The sequence below is a fragment of the Seriola aureovittata genome, chromosome 3, assembly GCF_021018895.1.
Source record: "Seriola aureovittata isolate HTS-2021-v1 ecotype China chromosome 3, ASM2101889v1, whole genome shotgun sequence".
In the NCBI taxonomy this organism is placed as follows: Eukaryota; Metazoa; Chordata; class Actinopteri; order Carangiformes; family Carangidae; genus Seriola; species Seriola aureovittata.
This window is the reverse complement of record NC_079366.1, coordinates 28788903-28805470: the sequence shown is the minus strand read 5'-3', so window position 1 is coordinate 28805470 and position 16568 is coordinate 28788903. Positions and strand designations below refer to the sequence as shown.

At 38.7% G+C, this 16568-nt stretch overlaps 1 protein-coding gene across 1 annotated transcript; it reads left to right on the top strand.

The window, feature by feature from the left end:
* Positions 1 to 10403: 10403 nt before the first annotated feature.
* On the top strand, positions 10404 to 16543 carry LOC130165608 (B-cell receptor CD22-like). Its single transcript, XM_056371010.1, has 11 exons — positions 10404 to 10746; positions 11744 to 12100; positions 12582 to 12794; positions 13010 to 13363; positions 13995 to 14222; positions 14341 to 14592; positions 14792 to 15052; positions 15297 to 15384; positions 15514 to 15571; positions 15853 to 15945; positions 16052 to 16543. The coding sequence occupies exons 1-10, from the start codon at positions 10677 to 10679 to the stop codon at positions 15931 to 15933; spliced, it is 1962 nt and encodes a 653-aa protein (XP_056226985.1). The 5' UTR covers positions 10404 to 10676; the 3' UTR covers positions 15934 to 15945; positions 16052 to 16543.
* Positions 16544 to 16568: the final 25 nt, after the last annotated feature.

Here is a 16568-nt window from a genome sequence, read left to right as displayed (position 1 = left end):
CCAACCTGCCCTTCCCACCTTTCAGCCACCTGACTCCTACCCACCAACCTACTCACTTGTTCTACTTTCCCCAACTACTTCCTGGTCTGTCTCAAACTGCCTGAATGTACACTAATTGTCATAAATGAACATACTGAATTCATTGAAATTTTCCCTGATGGAGGCATGAGATTAAATTCACATTCACACTCCAAACCGTAGAATGTCAGCCTATCTGGCACTATACCGTAAAGGAGTCACCCACCATAAACGTGTGCGCACAATTTCATGGCAATCAAATATGTGTTTACGAATAACCACAAGTCAATTTATAAGTCTCTTAAACAGCCAACGGGTAAATCTGTAGTAAAGTGTTTAGAATTAGTGAAACATAAGCTATAAATATTCAGTACCTGTCACACAGAGTTGGACAACGACAAATCCACCGCATGCTGCTTTAAAACACACATGGTTGGTTGGTTCTCTCCTCTCTCTTCTGTGGCTTAAGACAATTTAAAACATATCAGCAGTTAAACAACATACATGAGAAATCAAGAAATACAACTGACATATTTATGTAGCCTGGTAAAAGATGAAAACTATATTCTCTAGTAGTGGTAAATTAATTTGGAGTCTCCACTTTGGTTCAGATTTAACAGAGATTTTTCTAAACAAGCAAAGTTCCAACTTCATGCACAAAGCCTCCCTTTGTGCTGCAGCTCATTTTGCAAACGTCTGAAAGATCCCACACATCTCAGTGACTAAAACACCTAGCTGAAGTGCATCAGTACCATCTAATAGAGTGACTAGAAGCCTATGATAATTTAAGGTGCCTGAACACTGTATCTACGTAAATAAACTCAGTTCAGTGCAAAAGTTTATGGTTCATCACATAAACCCAGTTAACTCGAAGCATGCAGTATTCAGAGACCTGCAAATGTATTAAAAAGGAAACTGAAATACCACAGTATTCAGATTCTTTGCTGTGACACTTGAAATTTAGCTCAGGTGCCTCCCATGATCATCTTTGAGATGTTTCTACACCTTGATTGGAGTCCACCTGCGGTGAATCCAGCTGATTGGACATGATTTGGAAAGGCGCACACACCTGTCTCTATAAAGGTCTCCCAGCTGACAATGCAGATCAGAGTGAACACCAAGACATGAGGAGGAAGGAGCTGCCTGCAGAGCTCAGCAGGGTTGTGTTGAGGCTCAGATCTGTCCAGAGGAAAAGAAAACCAGCAAAGAGAGAAAGAGACTCAGAAAACCTCAGCTTAGTCTCAAATGAAAGCTCTGAAATAATTCTCAGTTTTCCTCAACTTTTGTGCCTCTTATTGATCTCAGGCAAGAGAAATCAGAGAACTACCTCTATGAACTCAACCTATTCTCATCCTACCCTTTTAATTTCACAATTCCATACAAAGGACACCAAAACATTTCTCCTGCACGGTGGCCTCCATAATTATTAAATGGAGGAAGTTTGCAACAAGCAGGAACATTTTCTGAATGAACCGCAGGTGCATAAACTGCAGTAGCTCTTTACACTCTGTCCTCGGGCTAGCTTAAGCTTTTTGGCGGCAAAACCGTCCACCTTGTACAGTCAAAGGTAAAACGTTTTCAGCCTTGTGTTCCTCCCTGAAGTCACTCGGCACACGTGGACAAAATCGATCAGGAACTCGGCAAACGCTCCACGAGGAAAGACAGGTGAGTCGCATCCACTTCCGGTTTTGCCCTCGCGCCATCTCTTGCGCCTCTTCTTCTTCTTCCATGATGTTTTACGGCAGTTGGCATCCAAAATGTTGAATTACTGCCACCTGCAGCTTACTTTCCCTCAACATCCGGTCAAATCAAATGCGTTTTTTTTCCAGTCCAGTCATCCTTAGAAAAATAAATAATCATTTTTCTCTCTGAGCACTGTCTCCTTTTCTTAGCGATTATAATAATTAACTAATAATAATAACAATAATAACAATAATACTAATAATAATAATTTAACATTGACCCCAACAGTATTCTTTTTTTTATCTGCTTCCTTTGCCAATTTATCTGCTCTCTCTTTTCCCATGATGCCTGAATGTGCAGGAACCCACGTGAATGTGATATTTTTCATTTGACTATTGTTATTTTTGAATAAGCGACCAGTATTTCATCAAGCAAATCCTGATGACATCCAAATCCAAAGCCCACAATTAATGACCAACCAATAACCAATCAGTGAGATATTTAGTTCACCAAAATACAATATCCAATGAAATGTAAAGTGTAAAGGTCTGTGGTTGTGACACAAACTTACTAAAGACAGATTTCCTTCCTCTAATAATGAAGCTGATAGAAAATGTACATTTACATTTACAGCCAGAAAAATATCTGTCATCCCTTCATGTTTCTGTCGATCCAATTCACCCCTGAACTGTGAAGACTTGAGTTCAGAGACAATGTTGAAGGGACTATAATTGTAATATCAGAACAGAAAGATAAATGTGGATTGTATTTTTCTTCATTAATTGTACAGAAAATAATCTGTTATGATAAATAGAAACTAATTGTTTAAAGCTGGAATCCAAAACTTTCTGCACACTGTCGCCCCCTGCAGCAGGGAACTACAACAAACTCCGGCGTTGTTGTGGAAGCTGCCTGTTTAACTCAATCAACTACTCCAATACTTGGAAAATCTAACATTTAACAAAATGTGATACTACTGACCTTGTCTTAGATTTCAATACAATAAAACATACACTGTAAATGTAAATGTTTTGAATTGATTTTATTGGCGTCATCAAGCAAGATCATTATCTCTCAAAAGTGATAATTGAAATTTAAAATAACATTTTTCATTACAGTTGTAATTCTAAACATTATGTAAAGTAACAACTCAACCCAAATTTGCATTACATTCACATTAAACACTTTAAAAGCAAACAGGTTTTGCACCAAAGTGCTTCACCAAGACAGACATATGTTTATGTGCATAACAGATTGTATGGAAGTAAGATAAGATTAAAAATAAGGTTATGGTGCATTTTAAAAGCATAAACAGACTCAGCTCGTCTAAAATGAACAGGGAGCCAGTGTAAGGATGCAAGGATAAGGGCGATGTGCTGTCGTTTCTTTGACCTTATTGATAACCCGACATCAGAGTTGTAAATGGGAGATTGTAACCTAACCCTAGGTGGAGGGAGTTACAGTAGTCCAAAATAACTCAGTCCCATACTTGGGCCACTTTGTCGTTGTTTTTTCTGGACCAGTATATGCCCGTTTCCACGGCCCAAATCTCGCCCATATACAGCATATTTATCAGTTGCTACTTCGGCATCTTGACGAATTCTGGCGCACACACAGAAGATCTTCCGGCTGTCAGTCAATACCGGAGGATAACAGCAGAAATCTGCTCAGATTTCGAAGTACTGTATATATGGGCCAGACTTGGGCTGAGGACCCAGGAACATGTTGGGCCAGAAGTTTCATTTTGCTATTCTGGAGTCAAGGACTGTTTTCTGCTACATGATGTTGCTGACTGAAAACTAAAAATGAAAAGGTTTTGAAGTAGAAGGTAAATATATCCACTCCCCCACATCCTCTTCTGCCTCGCTCTCCACAGTGAAAGAGATGGGGAAGTCATTTTGCAGAAGTTGAGTTCAGTCTTTTCTTCCATTCAACAGACTCTAACCTGACTGCACTTTACATCCAAGCTCCCTGCTCCTCCGTGGCTTCTGTCTGCGCTGCAGTGACGGTGCCCAAGTTCGAGATGTCCTCATACACAGGATAAGAGCCCATCTGATAGAGAGAGAGCACAAGATGAGACTCATTTTTATCTCAGATATCCTTTACAGTGTTTAAAGTTAAGTTCTTCCTTTTAAATTGTTCTTTGGCACAATTGAAATCAGTGGTACATTTTAAACATCATGGTATGATTTGTCACTAAAGCCCAAATGTCTCTCACCTCTATAGTCTCCTCATAGCCCTCATTTGGTTCAGTGGTGGAGCTGTGATTTTTTTTCTTCCTGAGTAGGTTAGTAGAGAAAATGCTGTTTGTGATGTCAAAACATTTTTTTTAAAATAAGAAATAAGATCTTTTAAAAACAGAAGAGCTGAGATGGAAGTGATGGATTATTGTTGTTGTACCTCCTCCACAGATTCCACAGAGGCAAAGGAATCAGCATCAGGACCACCAGAGTCAGCCTGATGATGTTCATTATCAGCGCTGAGTTCCCTCGAAACAGAGAAACTGTAAATATATCAAATTTGTCTGAACAGTAGAATTAGTTAAATTACCAAGTGATACTATCTGTTAACTCAGTGTCATCAGTCTCTGATTTCATGAACAGGACATGCATGTATTCATAGCATCAGTTAAGGTTTGTTCTGTAATGAAGTGTGAGCTTTTCTGCGTTGAATTACTGTTTGTGTAGATGAATGTGTGTAACTCACCTGCCACAACAACCAGATTTAAGGTGGAGTTACAACGTCCTCTTGTGGTCTGGGCTTCACAGTAATAATTCCCACTGTGTTCAGGTCTGAGGTCAGTGATGGTGAAGATCTGTCCTGAAGCTTTTGGTGAGTCTTCATTCTCCTTGTACCAGGTGTAATTAGCTGCTGGGTTAGCATCACTGCTACAGGTCAGATTCACTGAACTGCCCTCCACTATCTCACCAGAGGGACTCACTGACACAGAGAGAAGCTTTGGAGCATCTGGAGATTTGTTAAGATTAATTACTAAGTGAGAATGTGTTGCATGATATTGCTCAAAGACTGCCAGGGGAAGCTGAAGGAAGAACTGATAAGTAAAACCTTTCCCTGCAGAAAAGGCTTAAAGGAAAAGTTGAATATACACACATTAGCTTCCTTGTTGATAGTTAGACATTTAGCTTAACTTAGCATAAAGACTGCAAGCAGGGAGAAATGGCTATCTGCTGTCTAAAGGTAAAAATCTGCCTATAAACACCTCTCAAGTTCACTATTAACCGAAGTGGAGGCAAGACACACTGTGGGTTTACGGAGGGTTATGTGCTTATTTCTTGATGACAAGACAACAGGAAGTCACTGCAGCAGGCTTATAAATAGTCCAGCACATAACCTCCCGTAAAACCACAACTTGTCATTTTTATGTGTGAAGTAAAAACCAAAACGCATGGTGGTAATAGGCTACAGAGAAGGGAAGTTGGATGACTCATAATAGAAATACATGTCTTACACAAAGATGACAGTGCAGTACACTAAAGGTTCCACCACATGGCGGTATATCAGTGGAAGAGGGTGAAGTAAACGCACTCTGAAGGAGAACGGTGACCCTCCAGTCCTTTCAGAGCACAGGAGATGCTGTTTGCATAATAAAAATATCCTCTCTAAGAAGATGTTTCTTTTGGAATTTATTCTCCATTCTTGTACCAGATGTACGGCAGATTATCAGATAGATAATGACCACTGACAGTTTTATGCTCTGCCCCGGTACACCAAAGAAATACGCAGTCTGACGTTGAGTTCATGTGCACATGGAGATCTGAATGTGTGACACAGTTAGATTAAACCTACAACATTCATATTTATGTTTTCTAGAAGTTAAAGATTTTGAATTGGACAAAATATAAATGTTACCTGAGGGTACCTGACAGACTTCTGATGAGGTGACAAATCTCCCACCTGTTGTGAACATGAAAGTGAGTCTTTTTTGATTGTCAGAGTTCAACCATACTTATAACCGTAATGCGCACATTCCTCTACAGCTTCATTCCTACAGCACTTTATAAAACGCAAAGTTAAAGTTTCCCTCCAGACGTATTTTAACACACATGAAAATATTATGTAATTTTGTTTTTTCACAAAATTTGGAAAATATCAACAACTGCTTCTCTCTCATTGGAAAATTCAGAATCTATTATTATGCAAATTCATTCTTAGTGCTCAGGGGTAAAGTGGAGGCAGGCGATTTTTTAACAAATGGCATAACAGGATTAAAATATAACTATAAATAAAACATGTAAAATTAAAAACATATAAACTGAATCTATTCTAAAAGATATTTGCGCTTTGTATTTGTTCAACTAAAGAGGGTCAGAGCATTAAAATGATAATGGAGGGTTGAATGGGAAGAAAAAACATTTTCTTGGTTCCTCTCCTCTCTGTTCACTCTTCGCTGGGCGGCATGTGTTAACAGACTGCTGAGAAATGCAGAACACTGAGGCGGTGGCAATTATTCACTGCTGCTGTGTGACATTTATATAATTCACATGTGCATCAGTGAAATGTGATACTCCACCCAAAACCCGTCTTTTAAGCATGAAACACTTTGGCTGTGTCGACTTGTGAAGATGGCTGTTTGAATTATGTTGATCGTTGACATGTTTTTATTGTAAAAAAAAAAAAAAAAAAAAATGTGAAAAGTATTCAAAGAAACATTTTAAGCCCTTCATATTTCAAGACTTTTACCAATACACAGCAAAATACATCAAAGTTCTTCAGGAAGCAGCGTCTTTAGACGTATTCTGACGAAAGAAAGAAAGAAAAGAAGAAAGAAAGAACAAACCCTGAGCAAATAAATAACATAGATGGAACAGTAAAGAGAACTGTATTAAGCTACAGGGAGGATTTGAGAAGTTTTCTGTGCATGTAATTAATCTTTTTTTCTGCTGTGAAAAGTTACAAACACAATTCAAGCTGAATATAGAGCCTCCATTTCAATTATAATTGAACACAACGCAACCACCTCCTTTGTCTCTATTTGTCAGTAAAGTATAATAAAGATTATTTCAAAGTGTTTTTAAAATCAGTGACATTTTTAAAAATAGAAATACACAGTACCTAATGCAGACAAGAGAAAGATGATGAATCCAGTGGCTGGCGCTGTGTAACTCATGGCTGGTCCTCTCCTCTGTCTGTTGTGGCTTCAGAGACGTTAAAACACATGCAGGCATGCACACATTACTACAGAATAGTGTTTTGTTCTGCAAAATAATAGAAGATACAATAAAACTGAACTTCAAAACTCAGAAAAATGCAAAGATCATTTTCTTACAGAGACGTGCTCTTCGGACGAAACATTCTTTTTGTCACTTCTCAAGAGATAAACTCTTAATAAGAGCTCGAACTTCCTTCCTCTAATCATGAAGCCTATGGTGAATAAATTAAATGTGTGAGAAATAACAAGACCAGCCTTAAGCATCCTGCAGCACTTCTGTATCATACAGTTTTGGTCTCTGCTTGAAATCCATCCGCTTATTAAACTTGAACTTGCTTTACAAAGGTGTATATGTGCTATTTTGTCTATATATTAAGTCCCTGTTGTTCATTGTGATATTGTTATTCTGCTTTCATAGTACTTTGTAGCCTTTCTCTATACTGTAATTGTACTTGGGCTCCAAAGACTAGGTCTACTTTTATGATCAATTCACCAGCTGATTGTTTTTAGATTAATCGAGTCACATGTTAATAATTACTCATAAAATAGTTTTAAAAAATGCCAGTTGCAACATTGCAGAGCTGAAAGTGATGACTTCAGGTATCTTGTTTTGTTCACACACCCAAAAATATTTATTTTAAAATGATATCTGACAAAGAGAAGCAGGAAATCATCTCATTTGCGAGGGTGGAATCAGAGGACATTTGGCATTGTCGGTCCGCGCATGAAGTATAATTCTTCTGCAGTTCTTCACATTGTATAACGAAAAATGGCAGTTTAGGGGGTATTGCCTGATTTTTTAGTCCTACTTGTGCTAAGTGTAAATGTATGTTGACGTTTGAGAGCTTGTTCTTCATTACACAATGCTGCCTAAACGCTGTTAACGCATTGCGTGTGTTATTGTCCCATTAAATGAAGACGTGCAATTCCATTCAGTGCACCAAAGCATCAGTTTGTTCCATTAGACGACTTGTACAATAAAATCAAGGAAGTTGAGAGAACAGTAACAGAAAGAGTTCGTCTTAAAAGTAAAGGTTGCACGTTTTGAACAAACGTGCTGGGGATTATGAATTGACATTTCTTATTCCTGTGCCCCCGAACAGATTGGTGAATATTTGTGAACATGCCGCACTCTCCTCTAAAGCGATTGGATACATTAGGAACAGGGGTGCTGCTTCTTATTTTTGGGTTTGTAAGAATCACACAGTTAGGCACTTTTGGTTAATTTTTCTTTTTAGATTAGAAATGACTTACTTTAGTTGTCCTCTTGCCTTGTTTGTATTTTTGTTTACTTATTTACCCTCCTGGTTACACAATAAATTTGATTTACCAATAACACCTGTTTTTTTTTGTTGCTTCCCTTTTCCCCCAGCTGGGTCATAACCTAAAGATTGCCCACATACGGATGCCAAAAACCATCATGGCAGCAGTGAACTGAAACCTGGCTCTCTGTGAATAGTCCACAGTCAGTAAGACAAATACTCGGTGAGTAAAATTTCCCGGGCTGTTGTATCTTCTTTGCTTGAAGAAATCAACTGCCCGGTACTGGACGTAAGTCCCATAGCATCAGAGGTTTTACTTTTCTCAGCGAAGTGGTTCCAGAAAGGGTTAATATCTTGATGCTTCATGTGAGCAGTGCAACATCTACTGGCCTGAATGCAAAATGGGCAAGTACAAACGTTTGTATATCACAAATTGAATGCAAGTATAAGGGAAAGCATGATTGTATTTTATATTCCAAGCATATAAAAGCAAATCAATGTGTCAATATCACTCAGTGTCTAAGTTTTAACTTGAGTGTCAAAACTTTAAGTTTGCAATGTGGGCAAAGAACATGTAGCTTTACTTTTAAATGTCAGCTTTGGTGGTTGTGCAATATAAGATGTGGCCAGAACTTTAGTTTAAAATGTTCAAAAAATGAATGAACACTATCAACAGTGTGTGAAGGAGACACAGTGATGTCATTATCGAGATCTCAATCTGTTGTATTTCAGAGTTATCTACTGAAATGCGCATGCGCACCGGCCAGCCCCGACCTGTCCTGTGTTGTAATACCACTTTGTGACACTAGACGCTGTGTGAGTCATTGGAGAGTCAAAAATCTGCTCTCAGTCCCACGAAGAAGAACAACTTCCGGCAGAGCTTGAAGTTAGCATCACAGAAACACAGGAATGGCTGAACTTCCTAAAAGACGATATTCATCTGCATCCCGAAGAACTGCTCCCGACAAGAAACCACGTTCAACGGCAAAGAAAAGAAGCAACACGAGTAAATCTCGATGTGGTTTTCCACCGCTGGAGAAGCTCCTGAGTGTGAAGAGATGCGGTTTGATGCCGAGCTCGCAACTTTCCTGTTAGCCCGGTGAGTAGCATCACCATTAGCTCTTTAGCTAAAAGTATAATCAGTGCAACGACTGACAAACCGTAGCGACAAACATTTCAAGTGGTGATATTGATGTTGTTACTAGGATTGTGTCTGTTGCTCTCGGCTGTTGTACAACTAATTACGTCAGTAACTTTAGGCTAATTTTGTAACTGATGACTGTAACGTGAGATTGTATGGGGCCAGTAGACCGAGTGAATACACGTCGATCGGTTCGCCATGTTGTAACCACTTCACATTACTGTTAGGAGATCAGCCATGATTGAAAGTGCACTAGGTCTTTACATTTTTATCAGGAGATTTCAGCATCCCTCTGTCTTCATCAGGACCTGAGCCAGTACGGATGCAATACCGCCTCCACCTGTCTCACCAACGGCAGAGAGTCCAGAGAGTGAGGAGGGTCTAGGTGAGTAACATGCTGTCATTCACTTTTAAAAGTAAGACATGTCTATACCACTGTGATTAAACAGACCCAGTGTAAACATGTTCATACTGCTGATTCTTAATAATGAATATACCACTGCCTATATTGGTATGTATTTTACAGTATATCTGTATTTGTACTACTGAACTTGTTGGTTATATAGTGTGTGTCCATTGAATGTTATACCTCTAGTTGTTTACTCTTCATTTTCTTGCAATTACATTTCATAATACTCGTACTGTGTTTATTTTTGCATATTCATATTTATCTCAAGATGTAACCTAACATGTTTGAATGTAAAGAGCTTGTATGATTTAAACAAATTGTCCTATCACATGTTTGTCTGTATCAAGACCAGAATTCCAGTCTAATCTTCACCAATGATGGACCAGCACCTGCCTTTTCTTCTGCATCTGGCGTCATCAATCAACAACCACATTACAGCAACACCTTGAGGTATTATCCCTGCACATGATAGATATGATGATAGATGCTGAAAGACCCGAAACACCCGATGACCCAGGAACATCACTGGAGACGCGTCCCAGCGCATCCAGAAGATGTGTCTTACACACAATGATTATATATTTAGAAACATTGACTGTGTTTAACATCAATTACAATGTTAATTTCCATTGACTTTTTTCTTTCACCTGTTTTCACAGATGAAAAAATTATTAATTTATTTTAGAAAGATTATCTTTGAAAACTTTTTTTTTTCATCTGTTTTTAAGTTCTCATTTGCCTCTCAGGACTTCCACAGTAGTTTGTAAGACGACTAAATGACTGTAGCTCAGACTTGTACTGACCTCATGAATATTCATAATGTAAAGAGGAAGGAATCGTTTTCTTTTAACAGCTTGACTTCTGTCCTCCGCACAGAGGAACATCACCTTCCTCTTTTGTAAGACGAGACTTGGTTCTTTGATAATATTGATATTTCTTTCATTCATTGTTCACCAGCTGATTGTTTGATTGTCTCTGGAGTCACACAGAGAGATGAGAGGAGCAGCTATGAGTTTAACAGCAGCATCAAGTGGATTTGTCGTCCTCCTCCTCACTGTACCAGGTATTGTACATCTACATTTACTCTGTAGGACGTTCAGTAAACTTACTGAGAACAAGCTGAAACAGGATGAATAAATAAATGTGCAGTTAATGTTGTTTTTCTAATGTGATTTTTCTCTCTCATCACTTGTTTAGCTGTTTTTTTATTGTGCTGTTAAACCAAAGTCCTTAGATCTGTTCAGTGTTTTCACACATGCAGCATCTCTCAGTATCTTTGACCTCAACATGTTAGTGGTGAGTATTATTGCACAGTAAGACTTGTGCTGTTTGAATTAACTGTATAAATGGAGCTGTAAGTGGTTCATCTGAAGGATTCAGTAACTGAAGAGTTAATCTACAAATGTCTGTACATTCTGTTTAAGAGAACAAGATCACATCTACCAAGGCTCAAAATAACCAAACGTTGTCAGTTAATTTTGTTATTTGCTGATGTCAGTGTGATGTTTCCACTCCCTGTATGGTCAACAGTGACCTGCCCTTCCTGATCTACTATCACATACAGTAGCAACCACGTGGATATACATACATACTAAACACCAACCTGACCACAGAGTGAACAGAGAGGAAACTAAACAAGCAAGTTTCACACGCTCTAATAATAATAATTTCTTCCTCTCACACTGTTCATTACAGCTGCATTAAGATTCACAGGTCCAATGGTTTTCTCTTTGGACTTCTCCATGTCTGTGTTCACTGTGGCTTAATACAGCAACTACATCAAGAAGCCAGAAACATTATTAACATCATGAGTTTAAAAGTGAATAAAAAGGAAGAGACCATAGGAGAAAAACATGACTTTACCTCAGTAACCTATATATAACAATATATAACAACATGACAGACATCTTTGTCTTAAACTCACAGTGAGAAGTGTTGGAGCCAAGTAGTTTTACAAATGTATTTTAGTCATGTAGCAGGTTTCCATGTTGAAGAACCTCCATAAAGTTTCTCTCTGTTGTTGTGAATCTGATTGTGGTTTCTGCTGCTCTGTGTTACAGTGATACAGGGTCAGAGTGACTGGGGAGTGACTTACCCTCGAAAACACATCTGTGCCTCTAAAGGATCAATAGTGGAAATAGTCTGCATCTACAGATCCCCATCCAGGATAAAAGGCCGTGATACTACAGTTGAGAAAACCTTCTGGTTTACTAAATTTTGTAACGATGAACCTGTGGATCTGAGAGCAGACTCAGAGTATTCAGGTCGTGTGCAGCATCAATGTAAGAAGAACAGGTGCACTCTGAGAATCTCAAACCTAAGAGAGAGCGACTCAGCTGAGTACAAGTTCGGGTTCATAACAAACCAACCAGGAGGGAAATATACTGATGATTCTGGAGTCACTTTGTCTGTCACAGGTAACATTTTTACTTGAATATTTTAATCTAAATTTTCATATGATAACTACTGGTTACAGATCGTGGGAAGATGATAACTCCCTCCTCAGTTCAAACATGGACTTTACTGAAGGTTGTGAATCCCTGATGTTCCTGGTTTAGGTTGGTGTTCAGACAGATGTGTGTGATGCCCCCGTCCACTTTCACATAAAAACAAGTGTGTAGCGTTGCCGTCTTTCCATCCTCTTTCTGCACAGAGACCACTTGTCATCACATGAATGAAATTTCACATTTAAGTCACATAATGGCACAAAAGACAGAAGACCACTACATTATGACTGAAAGCTCTAAATAGTAAAAGTATCATTGAGATTAGATTCACTTCTCCATATGTTGTTCCCTATGAGCAAAAAATAACATCCATCCGTAGATACTGTGAATGTGTTTGGGTATTTACACCTGTGTATGAATTGAAGTTTTACTTCCTTCTTTGCAAAACCAGGTCTGCAGGTGCAGGTGATCAGGTTAAAAGCTCATGACTGGGTGGAACTGAAGTGTGGCAGCAGTTGTCGTCTACCCAAATATTCTTACATCTGGTACAAGAACGGACAGAAGAGTCGGACAGAAACACCTTCTTTTTCAGACTACTTTTATGCTGCAGACAGCTTTTCCTGTGCTCTGAAAGGACATGAGGATTCCTCTTCTCCTTCAGTGTGTGAGTTTACTTCAGTCTTCCACTTGCATAACACCATCTGGTGGCACATTGAAACTATTGCATTGTCCCATGACTACATGTTTACTCATTGTATATTTGCACCGTCTTACTGTGTTGAAGTCTATTGGACCTCAACTGTCAGTAACTCAACAACACAACCCTGTGTTTAACATGTAGGTGTTACAGGTGAGTTTAAAGAAGGTCTTATCTTTCAGGTGTCTCTGGTCGATCCTGCAACAGAGTGACTTACACTGACAGAAGAATCTGTGTCTCCAAAGGCTCATCAGTCGACATTTCTTGTACCTACAACAGTTATTTTGGTGTTGAATCAAAATTCTGGTTCAGTCCTGAACGTAGTCGTAGTTGGCAGAATCCCTCAGAGCCTGAGGATCTTGGTAAAGACTCCCAGTATTCAGGTCGTGTTCAGGTTCTTGAAGCAGAGAGAGGACGCTCCACTCTGAGAATCACTGACCTGACAGAGAGAGAATCAGCTGATTATCGCTTCAAATTCAAAACGCAAAGCTTTGAATGGAGGAGCAGTTTACCTGGTACAACTCTGACTGTCACAGGTACAGATCAACACAAACTGACAAACACAGTGACACATTTTAAAATCTTTTTTGCATCACTTTCAAATAAGGTACCTTAAAGGGTTTTACTGGCTGTAATTCTTTATATATATGATTAAATAATCCTTTAGAAATGATTTGGAGATTAGTGGTAAACCATCAGTACAAAAAACCTTTGGGATTACCAGGCTTTGAAAAAGATGCTTTGGCTCGTTTCTTAGCTTTTTCTTTTTAGTTAGCTCTGTAAATAATCAGGAAGTTTACTTCAATTGAATGTTCAACCACTTGTTTATCCTCCTCCACAATGACACTTGTCACTTGACGTGTGGTAAACATCAGCTCCTGGTATTTTTTCAACTTTAAAGTTCTTATAACTGAGCCATAGAGGATGTACAATGTATTTACAATATAAGAAGGTGCATTATTAGAAAGTGATACAAAAATACTTGATAACATGTTAAAACATAATAATCATGAAAATCAGATTTTATGACTATAATAACATTTGTATTAACATCCATTTCCACTTTTGTTTGGGGTATTAATCATTCTTAGTTACTGATGTCTGTGTGTGTTTTGTATTTTTCAGCTGTTAACCAATAACATTGTGGGTTCTTCCTCCTGTGTCCAGCTCTGGAGGTGCAGGTGACCAGATTAATAACAGTCCATCAGTCTTATACCGAGGCAGAGCTGAAGTGTCTCAGCAGCTGCAGTCCAGCTGGTCGTCTTTCCTATGTCTGGTTCAAGAATGGAGAGCAAATCATGAAGGAGGGAAGTTCTTATAAAGACTTGTTTTATCCTGGAGACGTGATCTCTTGTGCTTTAAGAGGACATGAGAATTACGGCTCTCCCTCAGTGTGTGAGTTTACTCCACTATGTAACCCATCATAACAATAATGTCTGCCCAGGAAAGAATCAACCTCCACTCCTCACTGTGCTTCTCCATCCTTCAAACATATTGATGTTTTCTCCTCCAGATGTTCTGAAGGTGCCGTCTGTGTCAGTGAATCCTCCAGGTGAAATCATGGAGGGCGGTTCAGTGACTCTGACCTGTAACAGTAACTCAGCAGCTAATTACACCTGGTACAAGAAGAACCTACCATTGCCCAACAAAGAACCACAACTTGTCTTCAACTCCATCCAGTCCTCTGACTCTGGACAGTATTACTGTGCAGCTGAGAACGAGCTGGGGAGGAGGACGTCTGATCACAAATTTATTGATGTGGAATGTGAGTCAAAGGAAGGAGCTTATTGAAAAATATAACATGTTGTATATGAATCTCAATTTTTTGTTTTTAGTCCCTTGAAAAGTCTTTCTGAAAACAAATGCTTTGAGATGTTTCAGCAGTTTTGATGGAGATGTTTTGCTCACTATTGCCAACGTTGGGCTGATTTTATAATTAACCTGTGTAAAATCACCTCCTCCAGATGCGCAAAAGCTTCTCTCTGTGTCAGTGAGTCCCTCTGGTGAGATAGTGGAGGGCAGTTCAGTGAATCTGACCTGTAGCAGTGATGCTAACCCAGCAGCTAATTACACCTGGTACAAGGAGAATGAAGACTCACCAAAAGCTTCAGGACAGATCTTCACCATCACTGACCTCAGACCTGAACACAGTGGGAATTATTACTGTGAAGCCCAGAACACAAGAGGACGTCGTAACTCCACCTTAAATCTCACTGTTGTGGCAGGTGAGTTACACACATTCATCTACACACACCTGTTTACTGCACTAGAGCTCATCAACATAAAGAAACTTTAACTGATGCAAAGAAAGTCTGAGGATTTCCAGACTTCTTGTAGCTGTGTACTGAGACCTCCATCATACTGAACATGGACGACACTGACTGACTGACTGACAGCATCACCTGACAAACTGATCTATCAGTCTAATCTTACTGCTAATGTCTCCTCTCTGTTGGTCTCACTCTCCAGGTAAATCAGTATTAATGATTAATATCATCAGGTTGACTCTGGTGGTCCTGATGCTGATTCCACTGGTCGTCTTGAGTCTGTGGACGAGGTAAAACAATAAAGATCCATCAGTTCAGTCGCTGCTCTTTTATTTTCTTTTTCAAACTTCCTGTAGTTTTTGGTTTTATGAATTTCATCATGTTAAATCTTGTATTTGTTTTTGTTAGTTTGAATCCAGGAAGAAGAAAACTCTGAGTTTAAACTCTGAACCAAATGAAGCTGTAGAGATGATGGAGGTGAGAGACCGAGAGGTCCTACAAAACTTACACAACTTACTCTGTATCACAGTTATTATAACTTGGCTCATAAACGCTCTGGAAACTGAAGAAGATGTGAAGTGAATTTATATTTAAAATACAACTTTCTCATTATGAACCAGTAAAGTATTTGACCACATCACATTTCATCACATAATTCAGTTTTAAACAGGATTAAAAACCTTATAATAAAATGTAATTGTATGCAGGTGTGATGAATGAGGTCCAGTGAGTGTCATTTTGTCACCTCTCTCCATCAGGTAGACTCTTGTCCTGGTTATGAGAACAGCACCACTGCAGCACAGACACAAGAACCAGAGGAGCAGGAAGACCTGGTGTGAAGTTACAGTCAGGTTAGAGCCTCTCACACTTAATGAAAGAAATAGATCAATAACACACAGACTCCAGATTTATAATTACAACTGTAACTTTACACAGGTTTCATGTGATCTTTTTTAGATGATGTTGAAGCAAAGGTGGGACTCACCTGGTGGAAACAGGAAGTAAAACAACATTGGTTCCAGCTTTAAAGATTTTTCTGTTCATTTTCATCTTATTATTTTATTTAGCAGCTATGAAGACAGACAAAGTTTGATCTGGTCCTTCACATTTCTTCTTTATACCTTTAAATTGTAGCTCATTATTTTGTTACTTCACCTTTTGGAGGGAATTTTTTTTCTTCTCATCTAGTTGTAGTTTCCAAATGCTGCCAGTAGATGTAAGTAAGAGTAAGAGTTATATTTTATTGATATTACACCAGTTCCACTGTCAGTTCCTCTTCTGTCTGTGTATACAATATCTCCACCAGGTTCTTTTTCTTCCCTGAGTTTTCTTTAACCAGTTTTTATTATCACAGCTGCTTTATTCTGAGTTATGAATCTGTTTTTATTCTCATTTTTTAATTGTTTCTATTGCCTTACCTGCTCATAACAATAATCTATGTTGTTCTTGTATGCTCTCCTCTACATACATTTTA